This window comes from Typopeltis vanoorti, chromosome 17 (genome assembly GCF_054136105.1).
Source record: "Typopeltis vanoorti isolate ZY-2024b chromosome 17, IOZ_Tvanoo_1.0, whole genome shotgun sequence".
Taxonomy (NCBI): Eukaryota; Metazoa; Arthropoda; class Arachnida; order Uropygi; family Thelyphonidae; genus Typopeltis; species Typopeltis vanoorti.
In genome coordinates, this window is record NC_143565.1 from 68,124,402 (window position 1) to 68,141,929 (window position 17,528).

Below are 17,528 nucleotides of genomic sequence, written 5' to 3' on the forward strand. Positions count from 1 at the left end.
GTTTGTTCACATAAACTACATTCCACAATCCTGATATAATCTTTGTGACTCTTCTCTGCACCCTTTCCACAGCTTCTTTATTCTCCTCTGAACACCCCAGGAAGCCAAATTTGCACACAATAGTCCAGATGCAGTCTTATCAAGGCCTTGTAAAGAGACAAAATGACTTCTTTATCCTTACATGTCAAGATTCATTAAATTAGTGCAATTATCCTCTAAGTTGTATTTGCAATTCTTGCTATGTGACCTTTGAAAGTCAAAATCGTATCCACCATAATGCCAAGATTCCTACCAGCATCAGTTTCTTATAGCAAAACCCTGCTAATTATGCTGTTCACTGAAGTACACAGTAGAATCCCTGATTTTCCTGCCTATCTTTTGCATCATCAGCAAACAGTTGAACATCTCCTGTTAGATCCTTCCTAATGTCACTAATGTATAGATTGAACAACAGTATTCCAAAAACTGATCTCTGCGGTTTACCACTGGTCACCCTAAATCTGGCAGATTGACACCCACCATATACCACTTTTTGCTACTTGTCTATCAACCATCCACTTATCCAAATCAGGAGTTTATATTCCAAACCGATATTCTCCAATTTATACAACAGCTTTTCATGTGATATCCTATCAAATACCTTAGCAAAATATGAGCAAATTACTAAAACATGACCTCCCTTTAGTAAACCCATATCTGTATGCAAGTTCTTACTAACTTCTCTAAAATCATTACTACTACTCGTGATAAGTTGGTAGTTAGACACATCTGTTTTTTTTGCATCACCCTTGCACAACAGACCTATCATACATTCTTTCCATTCCTGTAGTATCTTTCCTGAGCTCTCAAGTTGTACAAATGTCAAAATCCTAGCCAGTTTGGCTGAATATTCCTTTAGCATATGTGCTGATATTCCATCTGTATCTATTTCTGAATTCTTATCCAGGTTATGCAACCTCTTCAACCTCATTCTCATTCACTTCTAGCTCTTCATCCAATGTAGTAGTAGCACTTGTGCACCATGTTACATACACCTTGTTGATATATCTCAGGAAATTGAGCTCTTATTAATTGAACAATCTCATCAACTTCAAACACAAGAGTACCATCTACGTAGAGTAAAGTTATTCTTCCACATTCATTCATTCTTTCTTTAACTTGGCACATAATGATAAAATTCTTTTGAATTGTCTTAAGCCTGCATAGCCAGTTTTTTCATACCCTGTTTGTTCATACTCTGATTTTGCTTCCCACATAATAGTCATAACTTTTATACTTTATATATTCCATGACTCCTCTCATGATATTCCTTCCATATTATCTTCTTCATCTCTTGCTTAGTAAGGTTGCACCACATTTATTTCATTCCTACCCTATTTGTTCTTCAAAATTTAGAAATAATACATTCAGATACCACCTCATATAAGCACTTTTTTCAAAGATTTCCATGCATTGCTTGTATCTTTCCCCATCAGTAACTGATATCATAGGACCAAAAGTAGCATTCTCCTGAATTGGTCATGATTTCCAGCTATGTAATTCAGTATGTAATCTGTCCTAATTGGAACATTGTATAATTAGTTACTTCCCAGGAAAGTACAGCATGAACATTGCCACCAGCTGGTGGTAAAATAGTTTTATTCTTTATCAACACACCTTGCATCATAACGGATTATCTCTTTGGTTCCATCAAGTTCACTGTAGAGACAGAGAGGCGATCAACTAGAGAGTAGTAAATACAAAGTAGCTCATAGAGACTCAGACTGTGGTAGGTACTACTGAGCAGCTCATTTGTGAGGTTAGCCCTTATTTGTATGAAAATACAAAATTTTTGTAATTGCTTTAGCTTGTTTAGGTTGTGTTGTACTATTCTTTTTTTTATTGTGTTTATATTTGTGTGTGTGTGTGTGTGTGTGAAGCATTTTGGAATTTATTCTTATATTTGATATATTATATAGGCAATGGGCAGCTTAAGCTGTGATATTTTGGAATATAGAAACTTAATGATGCAAAATGTAGTAGAACAGGTAGATATGCAAGGGGAATTGATATTAAATAAAGAACAAGAAAAGGTATGTAGGTTTCATTTATTTTTCTCTCCCCCTCTTAGTTGCATCTGAATGGATGTTCATTGAATGTTCTTGCAATAAATTAATATAAAGAGACTTAATTATCATATCTCATCTAATACTCATGTGTAATTAAACTTTGAGTTGTTTATAAAAATAAGCAAAAAATATATATTTATTTTATTATTTTTATTTTTACTTGCAGCCCCAAGTGCTAGAAGCATTCATTACTATCCATCCATGTTTTCTGAGGATAAGTCAATCTCTAGTTCACACATTTAGTTATGCTGTTCATATTTGGTCTCAAGTATGTATTTTTTTATTTAATTTAAATTAATTAATGTTTTAAAATCTCAGCTATTCTTAAGCTGATAATATTTACAGCAAAGTAATTATAATTTTCTTGTTATAATAGCAACTACATATTAAATATTCTAATAATGTATCCTTTCAGGCAGTAATTTATCACTCTCTCTCTCTCTCTTTGTTTATCATACCTGTAATCTAAGCTTATTTCAACTTCACTTTCCAGAGTAGAGGAAAGTATAAAGCAACTCAGAAAGAATTAACCACCAGGTATTAATAGTAATAGTAGTGAATTAACGACAGAAATATGTACGCTGGTAAATGTATGGGAAAATGTTTAATATGGAAAAACAAAGATATATACCCTCAGAATGGAAAGAATCGCTAATCATACCAGTATAATTAAAATGAAAAGCCAAACGGCTAGTTTTCTGGCAACTTAATAGAAATTAAGCGGATAAAAATCCTATGTTGTTATATAGCCAGTAAGTGAAACTCAAGATCGAGAACTACGATCTATATGACTTTCAATCCGAAAAACTATCGGCATATTCTTGCCGATAGTTTTTCGGCATTGTCATTCACCGATTGTCACTCTCCCCAACCATACCACCTTGGTTATGGTGGAATGGTTGGGGAGAGTTATTTCTCAGTAGGTGTATGAATTCCATTTCCTTCCTACTATGTCATCTTTTTCCTTCCAATCTGTATCTCCATAATTTTAGTCCCCCTTTATAATTAGCCAATCTGCCTTCATTGTACTAATTTGCTATTGCATGTCATACTGATTATTAATTAACTTAAGGAATTCACAACGTACACTAGAATATAAATTAAATTAAACTTTAATATATATTTCCAACAATTCAGCAACGTCACATTGCCATCTTCAAAGGAACTTAAAATAAAGACACGTGCACACAGGCACTACACACAGTAAATGAGGATGAAGGGAGAAGCTATTGTTTCTCCTAAAAGTCCTGATGGTGCCCCCTAGCGGGCTATGTAGGTATTCTTGGCCGTTGGGCTGAAAGTCTCCTGATGTATGTCTCCCAAATTTGGGGCAGTCTCATGCAACCAGATTTGTTGAGGTTTGGCATTGTTCTTAGGGATGAGGCTGATTCCATGAAAAGTCTTTCAAATTTGAACTTGCTACAATGTATTATTGTAGCTTTCTTCCCACCATATTCTGTGGCGTGTATCCAGAGCATGGTCTGCAAGACCAGAGTGGCTATACTAGTGAAAACGGATGTAGTCCTTGTGTTCTGATATTCGCTGTCTTGCCTGTTTGGCCAAAATAGGGACCCTTGCAGATGTCCTTACATCTGCAAGGGACCTGGTATACACCACATCCCCTAGACAGGTAGGTCTAAGGGAAGTGGTTGGTCTTCAGTGGAGCGGATAAAGGATGCCAATTTTCTATATGGTCTGTAACAAGAGGTCAAGTAATGTTTTTTTAAGATTTTGGTAATTTTTTCCGAGGTGCCACAGATGTAGGGAATGGTGATGGATTTAGAGTAATCCTTGTTGTGAAGTGGAGAGGGTTGTGGATTACTGGTTTCAATTTTTTTTTTTTGGGGGGGGGGGGGGGGGGGGGTAGCCATTGGCTGAGAAAGTGTTGAGGATGTGATTTAGTTCAGTGGTTAGGGCATTGTCATTTGAACAAATTAGTTTAGCCCTGTTGTGTAGTGTCTTAATAACTCCATATTGTTGTGAAGGAGGGGGGGGGGTGAATGTATCTGCCCTGTGCGGGTGAGTTTTCTATAAACCGAGAAAACCAAGGTTCCATCAGGCTGGCGGGGTGACTAGTGTGTCTAGGAAAGGGAGGCTGTTGTTTTCCTCTTTTTCCAGGGTGAACTTGATTCTGAGGTGTTGGTTGTTTAAGTGTCTTAAGAAGGAGAGGAGTGTATCAGGGCCATGAGTCCAAATAGCAAACACATCATCAACGTAGTGAAGCCATATCGTTGGTTTTTGTGGGGCAGAGTTTAAGGCTTTCTCTTCAAAAGTCTGAATAAAGAAGTTGGCCAAGGGTGGGGAGAGTGGTGAACCCATGGCTCTCCCCTCTATTTGTTTGTAGAATTTTCCCTGTCAAACGAAATAGCCTGAGTTCATTGTGAACTGAAATAGGGCTGAGATATCAGGCGGAAATTTAGCTTGGATTAGCTCTAAGGTTTCCTTGAGTTATCATTTCCTCCTCATTCATTTGTGAATAAGGAGGAGACGTCAAAACTGACCATTATGTCAGTATGTTGGAGTGTAAGGTTTTCTATGCTAGCTTTGAAGTGGGCTGAGTTTTTTATATGTGATGGTGTGTCGCCATTATAGTGTTTGAGTACTTTGGCCAAATGTTTAGCTAATATGTATGTGGGGGAAATCAATGCCATCCACTATGGGACATAATGGCACATTTCTTTATGTATTTTTGGAAGTCCATATATATGGGGGGGGGGGGTATAGAGTTAAATGATTTTAATTTGTTAGTAACTTCTACCGGCCAAGAAGTGACCTTCTTAAGGAGCCTATGGAGTATTCTGATTTGTGAGTTGGTGGGATTGTATTCAATAGGGAGGTAAGTAGCCAGATCTAATAATAGAGCATTAAGCTTACCTGTGTAGTCTGTGCCGGCAGGTGACACTAGTTACCCGCCAGCCTGATGGAACCTTGGTTTTCTCAGTTTATAGAAAACCCACCCATACAGGCAGATGCATTCACCAACAATCCCCCCCCCCCCACAACAATATGGAGTTATTAAGACACTACACAACAGGGCTAAACTAATCTGTTCAAATGACATTGCCCTAACCACTAAATTAAATCACATCCTCAACACTTTCTCAGCCAATGGCTATCCCCCCCCCCCCCCCAAAAAAAAAAAAATCCAAAAAATATTGAAACCAGTAAACCACAACCCTCTTCCCCTATACAACAAGGATTACTCTAAATCCATCACCATTCCCTACATTCGAGGCACCTCGTAAAAAATTATCAAAATCTTAAATAAACATGACTTGATCTCGTTACAGACCATATAGAAAATTGGCATCCCTTATCCGCTCCACTAAATACCAGCCACTTCCCCTAGACCTACCTTGCAGCTGTAAGCTGTCCTACTTTGGCTATACAGGCAGGACAACGAATATCAGAATTTCACAACACAAGGACTACATCCATTTTCACCAGTATAGCCACTCTGGTCTTGCAGACCATGCTCTGGATTACACCACAGAATATGGTGGAAGAAAGTTACAATAATACATCATAGCAAGTTCAAATTTGAAAGACTTCATGGAATCAGCCTCAGCCCTAAGAAACATGCCAAACCTCAACAAATTTGGTTTCATGAGACTGCCCCAAATTTGAGAGACATACATCAAGAGACCTTCAGCCCAACGGCCAAGAATACCTACATAGCCCACTAGCGGCACCATCAGGACTTTTAGGAGAACAATAGCTTCCTCACTTCGTCCTCATTTACTGTGTGTAGTGCCTGCATGCACGTCTTTATTTTAAGTTCCTTTGAAGATGGCAACGTGACTTTGCCGAAATATTGGAAATATATATTAAAGTTTAATTTAATTTATATTCTAGTGTACGTTGCGAATTCCTTAAGTTAATTAATAGTCATGTATAATCAACGTATAAGCCTTTTTACAAGAATTATATGTCATACTGATCATCCTTGATCTTCTTGACCTGTATCAGCATTCAACTGTATATTTTGTCTTATTGGCCTCATGCTTAAAAAGAACAGCCCCCCCCCCCTTCCTGGCTGTTTCCTCATCTTTTTGGCTGCAATCCATCTGCTATCATCAGCTGTAGTCCTCCCACATCATATCTTCTTCCCTCTCTAAAAATACTAAATCCTTCACATTCTGTTCCTGTAACTGTATCATTTGCTGTTAGCCAATGATTACTTACTTCTGACATTGGTATGTAGAAACCGTAGCATTGATTTAGGTCCTCATCCACCTTTACTTCCTGAATTGAAGTACGCTATTCTATATTGTTGCTTGTGAGACAAGATTCTGAATTTGTTTGTCATTCTCACTCTCTTCATGGGATGGGTGCACACTTACCTGCATTCACCCTAATTGCTTAAGTTTTCTTGACTTTGTATTTCAGCAATCTAAGTGAACAAGACTCTCTAGACACCAAAACTATTTAAGTGCAGCCCTTCAGCATTATACAAATCCTCCTTTCTGTCAAACTCAGACCAAAGGTCCACAAACCCTACATTGTTCTTTCTGCACATCCTGTGTATTGATTTGTTTACTATTACCATCCTCCTCCTCCTCCTCAGTTCACCTATATCATGACTTGATAGGACATTTACAATCTCACCATTTTAATTTTCTTTTTTCTTCATCCAACAACTCTTTCACATCCTCTCTCATACAATACTTCTCACCTCTCAGGTCATTAGTGCCAACCAAGACAATTAGTTGAAAGTTTATTTTTCACTTGGTCAGACTATAATAAATTTAGTTTAATCCTTTATCCAAGTATGTGCAAACAAAGTTTGCGCCTGAAAGTATTTTCAGGACTGGGGTAAAGTGGTACAACACTGGGCAACTCCTTGCAAAGGTGGAGCAAGCCACCAACACTCCTATCTCAGTATCTCCCATAATGCAAAACACATCTCCTTGCGGATATGTATAATGTTATACATTAAGGGTAGGGCCACTACCCAGACTAGTTTCGACCTTTATTGAGGTCTCTTCAGTTTGGTGGCACACAAACTGTGTGCCACCTTTTTATTAAATTACTCTGGATTTAGAGAAAGATGTTGAAAGTTTATTTTTCACATGGTCAGACTATAATAAACTTAGTTTAATCCTTTATCCAAGTGTGTGCAAACAAAGTTTGCACCTGAAAGTATCTTCAGGACTGGGGTAAAGTGGTACAACACCGGGCAACTCCTTGCAAAGGTGGAGCAAGCTACCAACACTCCTATCTCAGTATCTCCCATAATGCAAAACACATCTCCTTGCAGACTGAAGAGACCTCAATAAAGGTTGAAACTAGTCTAGGTAGTGGCCCTTCCCTTAATGCATAACATTATACATATCCGCAAGGAGATGTGTTTTGCATTATGGGAGATACTGAGATAGGAGTGTTTGTAGCTTGCTCCACCTTTGCAAGGAGTCGCCCGGTGTTGTACCACTTTACCCCAGTCCTGAAGATACTTTCAGGCGCAAACTTTGTTTGCACACACTTGGATAAAGGATTAAACTAAATTTATCAAGGCAATTAGTTCTTTCATTTTATCTTTCTTCCTGATAGGAGCACTAATATTATTAACTTTTGCACCTGGTAAACAGCCTTTTGTTAGATATTTAAATGCAACAACTACAGAGATATTGCTCATATCCACAAGCTATAAAATTTCATCTATTATAATCAAAATAATCTTACTGAAACAAAATATAGATGAATATTGAGCAGAATTCCAAAGAAATAGCTCCATAGTTGACCAGATGTTTATATTAAGGCATATATTAGAGAAAAACTAGGAATATAATGAGCAGGTCTATATTTTATTTATAGATTTTAGAAAAACATATGATAGAATTCATAGAGAAGCCCTTTGGGAAGTATTAGATGAATTTGGAATATCTCACAATATAATACATTTAATTAAAATTTGTACCACTGACATTTGAAGCTTCTTATTACCTAATAGAATTTGATCTAAACCTTTTGTTATTAAAACAGGATTGATGCATAAAGATGCCCTTTCACTCATTTTGTATCTTTAGAAGTATGTATTAGAAACACTGTAAAAGATAACACAAGTAGAACAGTAATAGGATTCTTCTTTTGCAGATATCTGCCTAGTCAGGGAAAATACTGAAGACATTAGAAACCATTCAAACCTTCTGCTGAAAAACTAGGATTACAAACAAACCAAAATAAAACTGAATATAAGTAACAATCGTATAACGTGGTCTACAAATTGTAGTAGCCCTTGTTCGATGCGGTACTTATACAACGCGATTTCAATATAACATGGTCTACAAATTGTAGTAATCCTTTATCTTTTCATATATTTTTCACCGTGATACTTAAAAATCAAATTTTATCTTCATTAAATTTTGTCAACCTGTATCGCACATGTAGTTAGCAGCAGCGAATTTATATTAGAGGAAATACCCTTTAGCACTCATGTACGTTAATTGTTTACCATATAAAGTGTTTATTGTTGAAAACTGTCTTCATTTTCTCAGGAAAGCGCATTAAAAATCATGTGTGTTAATCTCAAGCTGAGCACTTTATTTTCTGGTGAGTTACATACATGATTAATATGTAATTTATTTTTATAGTAATGGCCACTTTTGTGATGTGGTTGAAAACGAAATTAAAGAATTAATTGATGGGGAAACAGATTTAAATAAGGAGGTACAATTAATAGATGATGTCGAACCAAATGGCGGGTAAAGTTCTGCCATAGAAATTAGCAGAAGGATTGCACTTGGCAAGGAAGTTATTTTATGGATAATGATCCCTGAATGGAGCGCTCTGGAAAATTCACGAGACAAGTGGATATTTGTTTAGCTCCATATTATGAGCTTAATAAAAAAATTGCAGCATAGTGGTAAGCAAGGTCTTATTACTGACTTCTTGATAACTAAACCAGCCAAAGTATGCATTGAGAATTATACGAATGCTGTCCAAGAGATTTCGAGTGATGACAACATTCGGATACTCGTAAATAAAGAACATCTGCGAAATGTTAGTTTTGAAGACAGCAATGACGATTAAAATATGCACTTTATTTTATTTTGCCTAAAACATTTATGCATTATGTGCAATGAAGTTTACATACAGTTTGTAATTTTTATAAGTTTATTCTATGTATTTCTTTCATAGTTTATGTTTTCTTAGCATACATGAATTACCTGAATTAAATAAAAATATTTTTTGTTGGATATGTCATTGTTGTTTATATAATTTAAAAAAAAAAAAAAAAACAATTTCGGAACCTAACCCTACTTTTTCTATGTGATCTGAGTCTCGCATAACATGATTTATACAATGCAGCATTTCTATGGAACCTAATATCCATGTTATATGATTGTTACCTGTATTTTAAAATTATGTAGGAATGAAAGCCAAAGGGGGAATTTGACCAGTGTACTGTGATAACCAGAAATTTAAAAATGCCACTTCCTTCAAATATCTTAGAACTGATTATGCAAAATAATAAAATTAGTAGAGAATTCAAACTAGAATACATGTCTCCAATAGATCTTATCATTCACTGTATAATTTATTATCTTCCAAAATCCTCTCAAACTGAGTTAAAATAGAAATACACAAGCAATCATTACACCTGTTGTTTTATATAGAGCATGAACCTGGAACATAAAGACCAATATACAAGACCAAGAGACTAATATCAGTGATCTGCAAAAACTGTTTGCAGATCGTTGAAAAGTAAAATCCTTAGAAAAAGTCTTTGTGCCTGTAAGATATAACACAACAGGTGAATGGTGAAAAAGATTTAATCAAAAACTACACAGACACCATAGATTCTCACTGCTGATGAAATCAGAGCTCAGAGATTGTGCTTGACACATGGAAAGAATGAGTGAGGGGGAGAATGGCTAAACAAGCATTCAAGATAAAGCCTGAAAGCAATGATCCTAGAGGATGATCCCAGCAACGTTGGTAGGATAACATTCAAAAAGACTGAGCTGAGATGGGAATCAAGGAATGGACTGGAAGAGCCTAAGAGAAAAGAGCAGAATAAGTTGATAGTTGCAGCAAAGAACCTAAGATGATCAGTAAAATAGAAGAAGTAAAGAAGAAGACTCTATTCAGATGTAGTTCAATGACAAAAGAGGTTCATCACTTTTTCTGCAAAGTCCATGAACTTATAGTAATTCATCCATAAGTTACTCATGGAATTAGGTATTTGGATATTTCATGATTCTGAATATTAAACTGACATCCTAGAATGACACTGCTGCTACTACACATGAATGTCTCTCAATCACAGGAATTTTATTACGTAACCTATATTTTTGTACAGTAGATACAAACTATGGCAAACCCCTGTGGACCAAAGAAATAGCTTTTGTTATGATGCAACGTTCACAATGGTGAATTTAGGGGTTAAAAATGATCATTCTAATTCCATTCCCAGGAAACAAAGAATATGTTAGGAAACAGAACAAAAGATTGGCAGTCACCTGTGTCCAGACAGTTCATCACTGACAATTCATTGAGAGGAAAATTCATCGTGGAAACTATTTCGCTGGAAATTTAATCGTGGGGTAAATTCATCGCAGATATATGTGAGAAAAAAAAATTTCCATATAAGAAACATTTTTTAAAAATATTTCTTGTGAAAAATATTTTTTCAAAAATTTACATATAAAGTTATTCATATTTTTTCTTACTACAGGCTCTGTAGATGGAATATTAATTGTTACAAAACTGGGATGGGATGGTGAAGGAGAAAGAGCACCATATTTAAGGAGAATAGTTATATCCAACTAATATCGTGGCAATCTTAAGACATAGCTTTTAGCCTAGTGATTACTGCTTAGTAACCAGAAAGGATTATTAAAGATCTCAGATTTCTGAAAACAGTCAGCAGTTGTAATAATTGAGACTTATTTTTAGGGGGTAAAAGAACACCATAAATGATATTATACATGAAAGATAACATTTTATTTTTTTTATTTATTTATTTTTTTTTATTATCCCATGGTATTATTATACCAGATCATAGAAGTCAAGTTCATGTATTTTATACAGCACCTTTTCTGGGTTGTTATAGAGTTCACATTTGGAAATGTACATACAGTTTAGCAAATGCATTGGTGATGCTTCCTCGATGTCACAGATTTTGCAGGTGGGGAAGACTTTTATGCCATTGCTAAACTTGATTGGTCTTGCGTGGCCGGTCTTGAGGCAAGAGATCATGGTAGTGGCACTGCGATTAAACTTGGAGTTGATAGTAGCTCCTGGATTTTCTGCTAAGTACCAGTGGTGAGTCATGTCCTGAAGAATTGTTCTTTTTATGTTTTCTTTTTGGGTGGTTTTAAAAAGATAGTATCACTTGATGCTGTGGCCATTTTTGCTGCTTTATCTGCAGTTTCATTTCCCTTTAATCCCACATGGGATGGGATCCATTGGAAGATTATTTCGGAATCTTTATGTAGTTTGTTTATGTTTTTTTGCTATGTCTCTAAGTATTATTTGATGGCTAGTGTAGCAGTTCTTAATAGCTTGAAGGGCTGCTAAGGAATCTGTGAAAAATATAAACTCCTTCGGGTTTTGTTTGTCCAAATATTGCAGTGCTGTGTTAATTGCTATTAATTCTGCATGGTATGAGTTACATCCAATACTGTTAGTTGTTTTTAGTTCTATATTATGAGAGCCATAAATGAGTACGCCACTCCCGGAATTGCCATTTGGATTTTTGGAGCCATCTGTGTAGATCTTTATTGAGTCAGGTCTATATCTCATTATTTTTGAAAGGGCTAATGATCTCAAGATTTCAGGGTTTTCTAGGCTTTTTTCCTCATGTTTCCCTATTTCAGAGTTGATAACTATATTTTTCCTGTCTTGATTTGGAGGAAATGCTGGGTAGTCGGCTATTTTATTTGGAAAATCCAAGGGGATTTTATTTTCTATGATTTCATGCATTGTTGATTTTTTCTTTATTCTATTTGTTGGTTTCCAGTTCTTAAAAAGTTCACTTGTTTTATGATGTGCAAGGTTGGTTCTTTTTTCTACAAATTAGGTAAGATTTTCTTGCCACTTAATTTTTAAAGGAACAAGGTTGGATTCAAATTCAGCTATTTTTCCAGGAGTTGTATTCCTTAGTCCACATATGATTTTCGCTGCATTTTTCTGAATTTTTATAAGCTTGTCTAAACTGGTTTGTGATGCTTGCATCCAGATAGGTGAAGCATATTCCATTATGGGATGGATAATGGAGGTATATGTGACTTTTAAGGTTTTAGCATCGGCTCCCCACTCTTTACCTGAGATACTTTTCATGATATTTAGTCTTCTTTTTGCTCTGACTGCAACATTGTTGATATGTTTATTGAAGCTTAGTGAAGGATCCAGAGTAACTCCAAGGTATTTTGGGTTTTCATTAAATGTAATTAGTTGACTGTTTAGTTTTATCTTTGGTCTCCACTTTCTGAGGTGGTTATTAATAGTAAAAACACAGATTTCTGATTTAGTATGGTTAATTTTGATTTTTTGGTTTTCACAGTATGTAGCTAAACTTTCAATGGCTTTGTTTAAGTGGCCTTCTGCTGTTTCTAGGTTGTTGTGAGCTGAGAATAGGACCAAATCATCAGCAAACATAGCTATCTTTGTTTCTTTATTTATATTTTTATCTAAGTCATTTAAGTAGATGGAAAAAAGGAGTGGGCTCAAAATGCTACCTTGCAGCAGTCCCTGTCTTATTTTCACTTTCTTGGAAAAGATATTATTTATTTTAACTCGAATTGTTCTATTTCTTAGAAAGTCAAAGATCCAGTTAAGAACTTTCACTTCTATTCCAATATGACAAAGTTTGGAAAAGAGTTTCTGCCTCCACACCTTGTCAAAGGCATTGCTAAAATCTATAAAAGCTGCAATGGTGGATTTGGTAGGTTTGGTCTGGAAGTTATCTTGAATTGTCTGAGTTAAGTAGAAAAGTTGATCAGTTGTTGAGTAATTTCTTCTAAAGGCAGCCTGAAAATGTGGTAGTATACTATTTTTGTTTAGATAGTAATTCAAGCGTTGGAGTATCATTTTTTCCATTAATTTGCCTGGAATTGAAGTCAGTGAAATTGGTCTATAACTTCCTAGTTGGTCTTGCGGTTTGTTAGGCTTTAAGATTGGTATGATTGTGGCTGTCTTCCAGTCTTTTGGAACTTTTCCTTGTTTTAGGCTATTGTTGTATAGGCGAAGTAGCCAATCTAGGGCTAGGGAAAGAAAATGTTAACATGAAATCTATTAGTGAAAATTAAAATTATTTTAACTGTTTGTTATATGTTAAAACAAGTGTTGTGCACCAGGGATGTCGCAATGGTTCTCTCTGTTTTTATTTTATTCCTTCAAAATTGTACTTCAAAATGATCTCAGATTTCTGACAACAGTCAGCAGTTGTAATAATCGAGACTTATTTTTAGGGGGTAAAAGAACACCATAAATGATATTATACATGAAAAGATAACATGAAATCTATTAGTGAAAATTAAAATTATTTGAACTGTTTGTTATATGTTAAAACAAGTGTTGTGCAGCAGGGATGTCACGATGGTTCTCTCTGTTTTTATTTTATTCCTTCAAAATTGTACTATTAGCCACTTCGAAGGAGAAATTATTCTGTTTTTATTAAAACAATTTAAAATTTCTCTTCAAGAGGAACTGGAATCAGTACAATCAGGGATCTCTCTATCAATATTTATAGTCCTGAAAAGGACTGTTTTGATGATATCATGAAAAGGAACACTTTTGATTTTATACTGTTCAAAATATAGGCAGAATAATTAAATTACTTAACAAATTTGGATTTGGTGGTACCTGTCCTGCTTGATTTCAGGTTCTTCGAATAGACTTCTTTACAGAGGCTATAAATGATCACAATTTAATTTCAGTATTGGAATATTAAAATTTATATGGTACAATTACTTTGGAAAAATAACAAATTCAAATAAAAAGAAGGTGCTTTGTGTGTGTGTGATAGTTTGAAAGGGGGCTGGGGGTGAGCCATCAAAGATGAAATACAAAAAATTTTGGAAATGAAATTTCATTTTGACGCATGCACCTATACATGTTTCAAATGATAAACTGTAGGGAAAGTATTGCTACTTCAGAATTGCTGCATAATATCAAAATTAGCAGAAAATATGTACATAACAGTTTACTTCATAATAGCCATTCATTTCAATATGAATGAGTGATTCTAGGAAACCAAGAAAGTTGAAGTGCGAAGAACTACAAATTACGTTATAAATATTATATATTTTGTGATATGATTCAAGATTTACATACGATTATCTATAAGGTAATATCGTAAAAGAGAGAACCTTCACGCAATTTGTGAACTAATTTTCTAACTAAGATTATGAATAAAAAATAAAGAAAACAATTTGTAACAGACAGAAGCTGTATTTATTTATTTTAAGATTCGAATTTTTATGAATTTATAAAATAATTGTTTGACAAAAATAATTATCTTAAATCAAGTTCTGGGAGAATAAAATGGATTGGCAACTAAGATAATTAGCAAAAAAAATGATAGTGGCATTTTTCTCTAGAGTGATACAATCTTAAGTGAAGAAATATGAAAAGATCTCTTATTTGCACTGGCAGTAAGAACTATAATTATATGATAAAACAAGTAGCAAAAATAAATGTATGCAAGGTAATCTGGTTAAATGTCCCCATCAGCGTGAAGGATTACCGCACCTTCTAATGGATATGACAGTCAAATGCTCTTGGTATCCATGTTTTTTCAATAGGTGATCTGACTTGTATCCAGGATTTGCTGGATGTATATATACGTCCTGGCCAGTTGGACGGTTAACCCTGTGGAGGTCATGGTTGAAAAAATTGCAGCTTAGGTCGTGTGTATCTGAGAGATACATCCATTACTAGTATGTGCTGAAATGCGATAAAACTTGAAAAAAAAAAAAAAAAACTACAAATATAATACATGATGGTTTATTTATTTTCAGTTACAATCTAGAAATTATTGAAAAAAAAAGAAACAAATAAAAATAAAAAAACTAAACCAATACTATATTGACATCAAAGTTCATGGTATCTCTCAGATACAATTTACTAACAAATATCACTTTCGCATTCGACTCTATCGTTCCCATCATCAGACTCGAGTAACATTCACTGAATCTCTTCAACATCTGATGGATTATCCTTTTGATATATTTTTCCAGCCATTTTCAATGGTAAATAGAAGAAAAAAAAAAAAAACTGAACCAATACTATACTGACATTGGAGTTCACAGTATCTCTCAGATACAATTTACTATCAAATATCATACACCTTTACATAACATGTGTTAAACCAAACTGACTTCAATTTTATAGCGAATAACGCTTTCAGCAAATTTTTTCTGCAATGAATTTTCCCTGTGATAAATTTTCCTCCTCTTGATGAATTTTTCCTCTCAATGAATTGTCTCCCACAATAAACTTTCTCTGCGATAAATTTATCTGCAATGAATTGTCTGTGAACTGCAGTTGCCATACATACGAGGGTGGTCTGAAATGTTCTTGGCATAACAATTAAAAATAAATTTTTAATTTCAAAATTATTTTATTTTTCAACATAAACTCCCTTAAGACTAATATATTTATTCCAGTGATGCTCCAGCACCATTATTTCATCCCTGTATTGGTTCTCAGTAAGATCTGCAAAATACCCCTCTATAGCTGCAATCACCTATTCATTTGTGGGCAGGTGCATTGCCCTGATGAAAGATCGTTTTTTTCTTCTGCAAACTGGGTCTTTTCTCACAAATGTTTTTGTCTTTTTGTTAATTTTAATTTTACATTTTTAATTAGATATTAATTTTAATCAAATATAATAAACAAATTTTAATTTTTTTGTTAAAAGATCAGAATAATATTCCTCGGTTATTGTTTTACTCTTTTCAAGATAATTAATAAACAAAGTGCCTTTAGCATCCGAAAACACTGATGCCATGACCTTTCCTGCTGATGGAACCTACTTCTTTGGCACCGAACAACTAGCTTCTGTTCGCTGTTTTGACTGCTGTTTAGATTTTAGTGTGTAATGGTAAATCCAAGTCTCATCCATAGTAATAAATCGACGCACAAAATCAGTTTTATTCTTGTTAAAATGCTTCAAGCACTATTCAGAGATTTTCATGTGAGTGTGTTTTTGATCTGCTGTGAGCAAGCACAGCACCCATGTGCAAAGCTTTATCATTTGCAATTCTTCGTGCAAAATATATCCTACACATTCTTTTGAAATGCCAATAGTCTCAGCAATTTCATGCACTTTGACTCGTCAGTCATCCAGTACCATATCTTGCACTTGATCAATGATTTCTGGTGTTGCTACACTTTTTGTCCTTCACGTGGATCATCTTCAAGGCTGGTACAGTCACGTTTAAACTCGGCAACCCATTTCTTAATTGTTGAAAAACGAAGGAGAAGAGTGCCCATAAACTTTTATGAACTTCGAATGAATTTCTTTTGGCATTAAACCTTCTTTTACAAAGAATTTTATAACTGCATGATGCTCAATTGTATCCATTTCAAGAGATACAGACAACACTTTTGCTTCATACAACTGTTTAAAACAAACTACTTGATAGAATGACTTGCAATTTCACATGGATGCTTGTGACAGATGTACCAACTTAGAAGAAAAAAAAATCTTGCCGATAGTATTGCCATCTATGGTCGTCAGACCAGCCTCGTAAAGCACACTTTATGAGGTAAGATACATATGATAGAAAGTTTTAAATTTTGAAACATTTTGTTAGTATCATTTACCTGATATCTTCATAATGAACTAAATATGTGTGGTCCATAATATTAATATCAAAAATAATCTGAAGACAGGCAGTCAGTCAATGTTATAGTTAGTCACTTCCACTTAGTTTCCTGTACATCCCTTGAGGGTACATGTCAGGAATTTGATGATGACTTCCACTTAGAAAAAGAGAGAGGGCACAAGTGATGAACAGTTATTCTGAATTAGTAAGAATGAGGGGCAAGGATTGGCACAGCTGATGTGAACAAGACCAGAACTCTAGACCAGCAGATTGGTCTATAATTCAAAGCCTTAATCTTACACTCCCTTTTTATGAAGCAGAACAATTTTGCCAACTTTCCATTCCTTTGGAACTTGGGCTAATCGTAGATTCATGTTGAAAATGTAAGTTAAAGCTGTTGTTAATTCCCTCAAAATACCTGGTGATATACTACTAGGTTTGCTCTGTTCCTCATACCTCCTGCTCACTCATAATCAGTTGTTCCTCCCCCATTCCCACTACTCTCAAGTTTTGCATTATGTTACAATCACAAGAATGGAATACTTTAATGAGCTGCTCATTAAACATTTCAACTATATCCTCCTCAGTGTTTATCATTCTCCCATTATCACTGATTAACATCATCCTCCCATAATCATTCTTC

At 34.9% G+C, this 17,528-nt stretch overlaps 1 protein-coding gene across 1 annotated transcript in view; it reads left to right on the top strand.

Moving 5' to 3' along the window:
• The window catches only part of Vps13B (vacuolar protein sorting 13B), a 1,316,993-nt gene that overhangs the window by 792,395 nt on the left and 507,070 nt on the right, over positions 1–17,528 (top strand). Inside the window, exons 30-31 of the mRNA XM_090406926.1 lie at positions 1,959–2,072; positions 2,275–2,376. Of these exons, the coding sequence (XP_090263052.1) occupies positions 1,959–2,072; positions 2,275–2,376 (216 nt within the window). The remainder of the gene's footprint in view (positions 1–1,958; positions 2,073–2,274; positions 2,377–17,528) is intronic.